The following is a 12,217-nucleotide window of genomic DNA, read 5'->3' as shown; positions in this document are numbered from 1 at the left end:
ATGTGATGAAACAAGTTCTAATATAATGCATTTTAAGTATGACAAGTAAGGCTGCAAGCCTTGTGCTAATTTGATGGATATGAATTAGCAGTTGAAATGTGACCGATTTATTTCTAACTATTGATGGCAACTTTTATTTGTATAAGGCTAAAATAAAATACAAAATTATGTTCACAATTTAATCATATTTACAAATGAAATGTACAATGGAATGAAGGCACACAAAACATATGAAGATGGGCTGGCAGAATGATGAAGTTCTCATATGAAATAGCCCTTCATGCTTGTTTAACGACTCGTTCATCTACCTAAACAAGATATTTTTTTGCCAGCATGTCAGCAATTCGAATAGTCTGTACTGTACATACTACTGTCACACTTGACACAAAAAATCATCAAATAAAATTAAGATAACCAATAATTTTCAGATATAAACTTCTTGGCATATATAGTATTATAAATTAACACAAGGCACAAGCAATCCTGTGTTAGTTAACCATTAGCTATAGTGCTCCTACATAGTGTATGATTCAGACATTGTGCTAACACCCAATTTTCATATAGATCATGAATCCTATTTAAGGCAATGCAATCATTAATTTAATGGGCTAAATGAGAATTAAGGAGGTGAATACAATGTACCAATACTTAAGTACTGTGTCTACATGCCAATTTCTCAGATTCAAGGCACTAAACTTAAAAACTAAATATTTTTAATTTGCAGCCAATCAACGAAGTTATTTGTCTATGCCAGCATATTTGACAATACAAGCATTATAATACAATATTGTTAAATGGTAATAATCCAGACTATCTCATGATGTAATATGAAATATTTAAAATACAGTACAGTAAAATTACCCCTATTTCTCTGGATGGTATGGGTACACGTGCGAGTTGGAATGTGAGCATGTCAATTGTGTGGAATAGTTTGCTAGAAAGTAATGTGATTGGCAGAGAGGGGCGAGGTAATGTGTAAGGGTTTACGGGATACGTGGGTAGGTTGGCGAGTTTATTGGTGTGAAGAGGGCCTGTGCTGTGTGAGGATTGGTGGATTTGGACGATCTTGTGTGGATGGGTGTGCTGGATTAGTATCAATAGGTAAGTAATTATGAAGACTGTGTGCCAAGTCTGGAAGGCTACATAGCACCGTCTGTCACAGAATACTAAATTGTTCTTTGATATCATACAGGATGGCAATACAAGAGCAGAAAGATGCAAAACATTTAATGAAAAAGAAATCAGGATAATTGAGGAATAACTTAAAGGAACTGAGGGAGTGCAAAATTTATGCTCATTCTGAAAATAAGAACAATCTACAAACAGGAGAGCAACAATAAGTGAAGTAATGCAAGTCCGGCAGTAAGATAAAGATCTTTGTACAGTATTAAGTGTATAGGAGTTAATCGTGTGAGGCCAATACATAACTTTACCTAATATTTTTATACTTATTTTAGTGGCAGAAGGAAGGCAAAATTTTATAAGTAATTTGGAAAAAAAGGTGAGCATGCAGAAAGGTTGAGGGTATAGGTGGATGGGCATGCATTCTCTCACTTAAAAGATAATTTTAGAATTGCTCATGCTGTCATGATTGGTACAAATTTGTTACGTTTTATACCAAGAAAATAAGTGGCTTCCATTAGGTTATACTGTCCAATATTATCATAGAGCTAAGAATAATCATCCTAAATACATGCTGCAGGTTTCAGTACAACTGTAGTATATATGAAGTCCCGAATGGAAACTTCAGTGTCTGGATTAACCCCAAGCAGATACCTGCATAATCCAGAAATTATCTGAATGTGAGTATGAAGTGCAATAGCACACTAATTAATGAAAATAATAATCCACTATTCTGGAAACACAAGGAAACGTAGACGTTACATTTCAATCCCAACCCGGGATCCTTTTCAGCATTTTTTATCCAAATGTGTCTCGTGTACAGTATCCAGACGCACAGGAAATGAAGAATGTGGTTTCTCATATGACAGGATGGTGTCAGAAGTACAGTAACCCTAACACAGATTAGGAAAAAAAAAAAAAAAAGACTATTCTCACCCTAAATAAAGTGAAACCAAGACGCACATAATATTTAGTAAAGCAAGAATCCATAAATGGCATGGAGGAACTTGTGTATCACTGCTAAGTGCTTGTGAAAAGTGGAAGACATACAAATTTTATTAACTCTAGAATCAATAACATGAAAATGTTGTGCATGACTTTCGGCAAGATGTGCCAAAGTGCAGGCGATGAGTCACAATAACGTGGCTAAAGTATGTTGACCAGACCACACACTAGAAGGTGAAGGGACGACGACGATGTTTCGATCCATCCTGGACCATTGGATCGACTTGAGAATGGTCCAGGACGGACCGAAACGTCGTCGTCCCTTCACCTTCTAGTGTGTGGTCTGGTCAACATGTGCCAAAGTAGCGGCCAGCAGCTGCCTCCTCTTCCTCTATGTTTAACCCTTAAACTATGGTGTTTTACAAGTCCCCTTACCTGTACGACCTCTGAAAATATTAAACAAAATTCTTTCATGTGATTCATGTGAACTTAAGAAAAATATTATCTCAAGTGTGAGATAAATAAGCAAAGAATTTGTAGAGGCAATTTCAGTTATTAATAAGTGTGTTCACAATAAAATGATAAATTTGTTGTCTTAGTAATGTATTCTATCATCCTCTATCCTCTAGCAAGCATTAGTCTGGATAAAAGTTTACACTGCTGTACTGCTCTGAACAAAGAAATAAAAATAAAATCAGTGAAGATACTGTACCACTGAGCTGCACTGCCTAATAATGAGGAAGTGGAGTTTTATCATCATAAAAGCAGTAACCTTCAAGGCAATACAACGAGTTAAAATATCAAAGATATTAAAAGCCATTTAATATTGGGCAACATTGCTTGATTCACTAGCAGCCATATATTTTTACTTCATACATAACTATTTAAAGTTTCAAGTTTTATACAATGAGGTGTCGAGATACTGAACGAAAACCTCGATGGTAATATAAATACAGTAACACGACAAAACTTTTTCAACATTCCTACCAGGAATGTTTAATGCTCGGCAAGATGAGGAGATGAGGGAGAACATTTTTCTAGTTGTGTCTTATTAGAAATAATTATAACATGACTATTATACAATGTTTTGTAACAAATGAGGGTATTTTAAGACGGTTCTAAGATTTGGGATACACAAGAAAACTGGTTAATACAAAAATTGATCAAGTAATACTAAGTGTTCACAAAAATGTTAATATAGTTTTGAAGTAGCTTGCTGTATATACGATCCTGGGTAACAGCTACCCAATACAGATATAGCAAAGATAAGGTGACGCATGAGCTCTGCCACACACACACACATGGGACCAGATCATGTCCATCTGTTGATCCTGGTTTTAAATCAATTATGTATCCCAGAGGATGCAATGTAACCTGCTTGAAGGGGTTCTGGGAGTTGTTCTACTCCCCAAGCCCAGCCCAAGGCCAGGCTTGACTTGTGAGAGTTTGGAACGGCCCACAGGCCCACATACCCACCACAGCCCAGTTGGTTTTAAGTGACAAAAGCCCAGTGCAGATGACGGAGGGAAAATTCTTTAAACAAGACTTCACATTGTTGTAGTCCAATACCTTAAGGTGTGGAGGCAGTCAAAGCTAAATGCTTGGGAGGGTTTTTATAAATGGCAATCCTCAAGGCCCTCAAGGAAACGGAGAATCTAATGGACAACTAAATACTATACTGTATTACTGGTTTATAATTAAAGTGTAGGCTTGGTGGTAAATTGGCAACTTGCCCAGTATAGGTAATTCCATACGTCATCTGCATTATGCTACTCTCTGATGCCATGTTACTTTTGTACAAAACTTCTCTTACTTGCAGCATTGACACTAACAATATTGACATACTGTAACAACTACTCTGAATGTTTAGATTTTTTGTCAAGTTCATATGAAAATCATCTATCTTCCAATTCAGTAAGACTCTAAAGTGCCTGAACTGCAAATAAAATTATGTCAAAAAGAATTTGACAACTTTCATAAACTCTCTCTATTAAACAATACTTACACTTTCAAGACATTCAATGAAACAAGTTTGATTATACTGTAATGTAATTATGGCAAGTAAGGCTTGATGCAAAGTACAGTACTTGTTTGATGGCTATTAATTTTCAGTTAACATTAATACAAATTGTTCATCAGTAAGGATAAACCTAGAGAACAATATCTGAATTTGGAGCCTTTCAACATGTATTATGTAAGCTCACATCAAAGCTTTTGACCACCTCAAGATTATATACTTGATCAAAAATCCTTATAATGCAGCACTAAAAATATTAAATTAATGTACTGAAATCAGACCGAAACTAATCATAACCTGTCTAAAATCCAGACGTTTACCTCTCATTGGGAAGGGCGACTTGTTGCTCATTTACCCTTGGGCTCCGTCTTTCACCACATTTAAAGCCTCGTATAGAGAACACACTATAAAAGCATTTCTCTTATTTATTGACATACTGTAATTCAATTTACAAATTCGTTTTACTTAAATCATAAAGGTCTAGGAAACCTTCTCATTATGCGACTTCACGTGCAGCCTAAAAAGTTTAATTTAAAATAGTTGGCGAGACTACATAGTAATGCTGCACACTTAATATTTTCTAGTTATGTTAAAATTCTTTGTTCATAATACATAAAATGCATATAAACCCAAGAGTTCTTCAGCAACAGAAATAGTGCTTTTATGTGAAATTGTGTATAAAACAGGTGGTGTGCCCTACACCTGGGCCAGTTTTGTTTAACCATTGCTCACAGGAAATGTGATTCTTTATATGTTTGCCCAAAAGCATGCCACACAAATATGCATGAAAGTGTGGAACCATTTCATAAAACTTTACAACTTCCTAAAAATTACTTGGAAGATTAAAATTTTATTAGAAAACAAATGGAATGTAAATTACAGTATATGCTGTTCCAACAATCAAATACCATAAATAATTAGTTCCATTATTTAAAAACTTGCACATAGCAAAAACGTATCCTTAATCAAATTGCATCTTGCATATTGTAAGGATGTCATGTATTTACCACATAATAATGTAACTTGTTCACAGCTCTCCATACAGTCACTTCATTACACTGTATGACTACCAGTATATGCTCTTACTAGAAAGAGAAAAGTATTTTCTCATCTGACTATAAATCTATCAAAATATGTCATTTCAGTAAAACAGCAATTCTCAACCCACAGTTTTACAAAATCCAAACATAACAAGGGATTCTGCTAAAGTGATAAATAGGCTAATTCTAATCATATGCCAATGTATTTTTGTAATTTTTGTGCTTAATTTTTCTCATTTAACCTGTATCAAGAGAAAAAGAGAGAAATCATTTCCTTTCAGTTGACAATGAAATCCGTATGTTTATCTAAAGTATAACCCAGAATTATGTCCAGGGTACGAAGGTTGAGAAACACTGCAGTAAAGCAATATCAAGTCACTCTGCTGATGCACACACACACAATTAACAAGATTATTCATTAGTGCTTTAATCATCAATTAATAGTTTTGTACACTCTTACACCCAAAAGAAATCTTACTAAAACATTCACATCATGGCAGAATCAAGCATCACCATCAAATATGTCAACTAATGCAAAACAAATTGGTCAATAAATAATTAACGACGATATTTACACCGGTTTTTGCACCAAACATGTTCAGCATATCACAAAATTCTTTAGAGCAATACTTTTTAGATTTTGATGAGGAATACAGCAGGTAGTAGCGAGTCTTCCCACACAGGTTCATGCACCTACTACAATCTTTTACCCCATGCCATACAATACTCAGCACGCATTTACAATAAAAGCAAAAAACATGGATGGAACAGCTCCTATTTTCAGTTATAACACACACACACCTTGGCTAAATAAGACTTCTTTAAACAAAATTTCATTACATTCATTTAAGAAATTATTTGTATAATTCACTGCTTGAAATAGGATCGCTTAGCACAATTGCCGAGGCAAATTGTTGCACTTTTTAGAGCTATACAGCCCTGTACTGTATCTAATTTTAAGGTCTAAGAAAATTAAAACAATCATCAAAACCATTGTTTTTTTCAACAGGTGAATAAGACAACCCAAAACAAATAATAGTACAGTTGATATCAATCTTTAAGAAGTTGAAAATAATATCTGCAAATATAAGCTGCAAATCTGCAGGATGGTGACCCCCTTATCCGGCCCCAAAATAAAGTCTAATCTGGGGGATCATTATCGAAACCCTAGCAGGACTAAGTCTTACACGACACAGTCATCTACCATATTGCAAATATTTTGAAGGAACAAGTTATTTACTACATACTGTACATTATATGAAGATACTGTAATAAGATTTGATATTTATGAATTGCGCAACAATCAACTGTGAGTAACGAGCAAAACTTCAAAGGTATAAATGGGTTACTAGTATGTGCACAAAAACAAATTATGAAAATTTGTAAGAATCACAGTAGTAATGCAAATAATGAAAAAGAAGAATGTAAGTGTTAAGTATTGTATGACGAGAAAACATTATGTAAGATATTGTTTACAACTTGACTCAAGATGGAAAGCAAGGAAAGAGAGGGTAGGGTGAGTGTTGGACCATCACATACTCCACACAAAGGCAAAATATGTAGAGATATATGATGTTAGATATTAGATATCTTTAGATATAAGATGTACAACAGTGACAAATTATGTAAGGTAGAGCAGAGTATGTCATGTAAATTATATACACTATAGAACAAGTGACCTATAAACATTCATTGTTAAACCAACAGATGCCAACAAATAAATGACTAGAAGGTTTAAATGTATAAATCACATGTAACTCAACAGCAAGACAGGACAGGACAAAAGGAAAACCCATTTTGCAAATTAACTTTTCGTACAAAGTACAAAGCAACAAAATCATCAAGCAGTGTGAACATCCTTGGTGCTCTCTCCTGTCATCAATCCAACAATGATACTGTACTTGCATATTTTCATTAAAACATGTTTCCTTCTGAATTTTTATGGTAATAATTGGTATTTGTTGTATTAAAAGAAAATTAGAAGCGAGTTTGTTAGATTGATAAAATATTGAAACAAATCAATTTGTTCCCATAACCATCCTCTTGTTATTCCTTCCAATTTATAACCAACAAAATGTGCTACCATTCCTGTAGCAGTCATACTGTGAGTATAAAAGAAATTTATAGTAATCAAATAAAAACTATTGTGTCGACTGACAATTGAACAGAACGGCTCCCAGTACCGTAGCCGGCAAGCTGTGCCAGAGAAATAAGGACTTCTTGGTTAGGCAGAGTTGATGCCTCCATGTGGGTCCGCAGCATCCCACTCTGTGGTGCCTGAGCTCAACTCCATGGATAAACGATTCCCACACTACATGAAGTGAATTCCACAGTGATTGCTTCAACTGAAATTTTCTTCATCTTCCACTCCTGCTAAAAGTCAGAGAGTTTTCTGTAAAAGACAAATATTACACAATACTTTAAAGGGCATGTGATATTCAACAGAAAAACAATTGACACAATAAAGATACTGATAACCACTTGTTAAAACAGAATACTCCCAATTACCTTTCATTACTGAATCAGCAGCCAACAATTATTTGCTGCTAAAATGAGTACACTTTAGTATATCCCTATCAACATCCTGACCTTCAACTAAACAATTCCTATAAATATGCGGTCAACTCATGACAGGTCATGAATAAAGCATCAAATTCTTATTCGGGAAATATAATCTCTCCTCCAGATTATACCAACCTAGTCATCTAGCACTGCTCAGCGTTTCCTTAGAACAATGGAACTATACTGACTATTCAAACTTTTCACTATATTGTATTTCAACTGAATAAATTATATTAAAAGTAAACTATTAGAAGGCACAGGTTCCCAGGTTAGCACCAATTTCCAGAGTTTGTCATATCCATCACAAAGGACGAGGAAAGGGGTTGGAGACCAGAAAAAACAAATTTAAACTCATGATTGAATCACAAGATAAAATTTCATTTGTTGGATCCTTCCTAAGACACTGTCATCTGCTCATCATCACTGTCAAGACATTATCATGTGCTTAATGTGCTCAACATCTTGCCTTGCTTCTCCTATTATGTAAAAATTAAATTGAAGATGCTTTCTTTGTCACTGCCATCTATTCATTCAGGATGACCACACCATCATAATACACATTTGTCCTTCAAATCACAGATCTATTAGCAACATTTGTCTATAGCATTATCACTCCTCATAATCTATCCTCCCAACACCCCATACACACAAAATTATCCATCACTACTGCTCATGCTCTCAATCCTTCATGCTCAGCCATGGAAGTGCTTCACATGTGTGTGTAAGGTTTGCAACAATCCCCTCTTCATGCACCTCTCTCACTATATGCCCTTCTATCCTTTTCCTAATGCTTTCATTGCACCACCCACTTTCCTTCTCACCAAAACTCTCACATCCAAGATACCGAAATACACGAACAGATGTCTTTCTCACTCACTCTCGCCAATTTCTATAACAAAATTAATAAAGAATTTTGGTTAGTGATGAGTATGGGGTTGGGTAAGTTCTGCACAATGAAATCACATTGACATGATGTAGTAGTAGGCATCCTTCAGTCTCGGGAGACTATGGAGTTGCGCCCTACTTGTCAATCCTGATGCAGCGTCTGGTGTGACTGATGAAGGGGTAAGTTCTGCACAATGAAATCACATTGACATGACGTATCAACGAGAAAATCAGTAGGAGCCACGAGGAGGATTTGAACCCACTCACTTGGGACTCCCAAGTGACCGGGTACGAATTTCTGGATAAATTCTATTAAATTCTATAAAAATAGTCTAGTTAAGAGTTAATGGTATAATGAGATGTATGATATTGGTACAGTGTTGGTTTATATTTGGGTTGTCAGATGTTATCTTGGTTATTCAAAATATATATGGAAGTGAGGCAAGATAAGACTTAAAAAGGGGGGGTGTAAACCTTATTTAAGAACTTGGATAATACAAAATTTGAAGAAAGTGCATGATAAAGTTATTTTACCACAAATGGAGATCTGTGAAAGCAACATCAAACTGATAATGATGCATATGAGAGAAGACTTAAAGGTGGCCGTAGACAAGAGCAAAGCTATAGTAGTGGAGTGTAACATTTTGTGGAAAAAGAATATGGATGATGAAATGCTAGATGCAGTCAATCAATTTAAATACCTGGGATATGTGATTAAAACAAAAAGAGAGAAAAAAAAAAGGAATTTGTGCAATTGAAGTCGAGAGTAGGGCAAGTTAAGAGAAAGAAAGTGCCTGGTCAGTAAGAGCAAGACCATAATTGATGCACTCAGTGTGCTGCATCAAGGACTCTTGGTGCCGATTCATATATATACACACTTGTGAGTGTTGTGTGGCAAGAAGTGAAAGAGTGAAGAATAGCAGAAGTGGATAAACCAAGATATATATACATGAATGTGTTTGGATGGATATAAACAGCTGCTGCCTGATATGGGCCAATAGGCATTCTGCAGTTCCTGTTGTTCTTATGTGTGGTGTTTGAAGAACATACTGCAAGGCATGAAAAGTCAGGCAGTCATGAGGGCAATATTCAATAAACCGCAAGACTGAGTAGAGCAGATGGTATCGGTATGCTGAACAAATAGATAATGAAAAGCTGATTAGAGTACTTAAATAAAATTCATGGTAGGAGAGGAAGGTTAGAAGGAAGATGGGGCAGAATGTCTGAGGAAACAGGGACCAAGTGTAAGCAATGATGGGCTCAGGTAAGAGACAAGGCTGGGTGGAAGCAGTTTGTAAAGGAGTAAATGTATTTTGTACTATAGTGTATCATATGTGACAATTCATGAGGAATACCTGGTGTTAAGAAGCAGTTAGATATTGTACCATTTTCTTGTATGATGCTGTATGGTGAGGATGAAAAAATGATCTATATGTTTAACTTTTAATATTATTAAATTATTATTTTAATAGTGAATCTATAAATTGACTACAACATTCTAAAACTTGTTTTCTTGGCTAATGGGACCAATTACTTTCAAAAATGAAAGCAAGAAATAGGATGATGATAATTATGTGTATATGTACTTCCAACACACTGCTGCTACATTATCAACATCCCCATTTCCCACTTTTGAGGAGTGGCTCAAACAGCGCCACACACAAAAGAAAAAATATGTATTAAAACATATCAGTATATATATCAGTATATATATATATATATATATATATATATATACACACATGTTTTTAATACACATATCTCTCCTATATATATATTTATATATATACAACATATATCCTGACTATACTATATAGTACATGAAGACACCACTGTTGCCTTTAGTGGGAAGAAATTACTGACTGGTGGATACACAGTCTAATGCCTCCACAACTACAATGCAGGTGATTGTGTGACTGAACCCCCACGGTCCTACGTGCATCTCTCTTCACTCTCGACCAGAATGGCATCATCACACATCCAGTTATACAGTATTCTATTTTATCACACACTTTACATCCATCTCTAATAATCATGCCTTGACTTTCCTAAGGGATCCATTCATACAATGCATATACATATACAGTAAATGAATTCCACACAAAGATTGACCCAAAATTCTTCCGAGCCAACTAATTTCTAACATCCCTAAATGCCAAATTCTAGCCTAATCTTACTAGATTCATACCACTTGTGCTATATACTGAAAATACAAGTACTGTATTTTCCTAAACTATGAGTTTGTTAAAAAAAATCATGTCTTTGCATGGAAATTATGCAATTTGCAGCGAGGTCAGGATGTAATAGTATATATATATATATATATATATATATATATATATATATATATATATATATATATATATATATATATATATATATATATATATATATATATATATATATATATATATATATATATATATATATATATACAGTATATAACAAACTAAATAAGGAAAAACAACAAACAAAAGAAAAATGTCTTAATCAGTTTCAAGAATGGTGAAGGTGTTACGTATAACAAATTTGAATAAAAATTATTAAAACTAAACAAAAGTAATTATTATATGTACACGTCATGACTTTTAAGGAAAATCAGTTAATTCACACTACAAAGAAATATACCATCAACTTACAAGTCCATTACGTGTGTTAATATGATCCTTCTCGTTTAGGAGCTGCTAATGGAACACAAAAAATCACACACACACAATTATCAAACCGGTCACAGGTACTGTAGTACTATCTTGAGTGTAGAGCACAGTACTTACTCTCTTGATAGTGTGGCATACAGTCTATGTATAGTCGAGAGCACAGTACTTACTCTCTTGATAGTGTGGCATACAGTCTATGTATAGTCGAGAGCACAGTACTTACTCTCTTGATAGTGTGGCATACAGTCTATGTATAGTGTAGAGCACAGTACTTACTCTCTTGATAGTGTGGCATACAGTCTATGTATAGTCTTCATAGTTTGATATCATCATAATTGCTGACTTGATAGTATGGCATCAAGTCCTAACTTCAGATACTGACACACACACAACTAAGGTTGAAGAGTAAGGAGCTTAACAAAGATGTCAACAGTCTAAGGCAACACAGCAACAAATAAAAACATGTGGAGCACAAATACAGTACAATTTTAGATTAGTGTCAGTGGTACCATACAGATTAGTGTGAGTGACTCAGATTAGCAACAGTGACAAAGATTAGTGAAAGTGATATGGAGAAAAATACATATACAGCATGCAAGTGAAGGTGATTGTTAATCTTAAAATTATAAATGAGTTAGTTATTTTCACTTTAATAGGTGAATTTCAATCAAATATTCAACAAAGTGCTATAAAACAATGCACTAGGAGTAGCACTACATACCAAGCAGTGACCGGTGTTAACAATTTAGGATGTGGAGATGGTATCAGTCCTCACTACTCCATGCACTTGTACCAGTGGAAATACACACACGTGTCAATCATGAGATGGTCAGAGTAAAGAATGATAGCAGATAAACTGAAGTTACTGTGAAATAAAACTAAACCAATAAAAGATGTTTTTAACCCTGTCTTCAGTCTCGCATTAGTGAAAGATTTGAAAGCACACAAAATAGCATTTGCCAATATATTTGAAAATATTTTTTCGTATT

The 12,217-nt window shown here is 34.7% G+C and overlaps 1 protein-coding gene across 6 annotated transcripts in view; it reads right to left on the bottom strand.

The window, feature by feature from the left end:
- Nucleotides 1-4,098: 4,098 nt before the first annotated feature.
- Nucleotides 4,099-12,217, bottom strand: part of LOC123758242 (uncharacterized protein KIAA2013 homolog) — a 33,479-nt gene continuing 25,360 nt past the window's right edge. For 2 of the 6 annotated variants that reach the window (XM_069322580.1, XM_069322582.1), the window contains exons 16-17: nucleotides 11,950-12,014; nucleotides 7,377-7,516 (exon numbers count right to left, since the gene is read on the bottom strand). In XM_069322580.1, the coding sequence (XP_069178681.1) occupies nucleotides 11,993-12,014 (22 nt within the window). In that variant the 3' untranslated portion in view covers nucleotides 7,377-7,516; nucleotides 11,950-11,992. Of the gene's footprint in view, nucleotides 7,517-11,949; nucleotides 12,015-12,217 lie in introns of all 6 variants that reach the window. The other 4 variants (XM_069322581.1, XM_069322584.1, XM_069322585.1 and 1 more) reach the window with 4 other exon arrangements.

Source organism: Procambarus clarkii, chromosome 11 (genome assembly GCF_040958095.1).
Source record: "Procambarus clarkii isolate CNS0578487 chromosome 11, FALCON_Pclarkii_2.0, whole genome shotgun sequence".
Lineage (NCBI taxonomy): Eukaryota > Metazoa > Arthropoda > Malacostraca > Decapoda > Cambaridae > Procambarus > Procambarus clarkii.
Note: the sequence above shows the minus strand (reverse complement) of the source record. Positions and strands in the feature narration are given on the sequence as shown.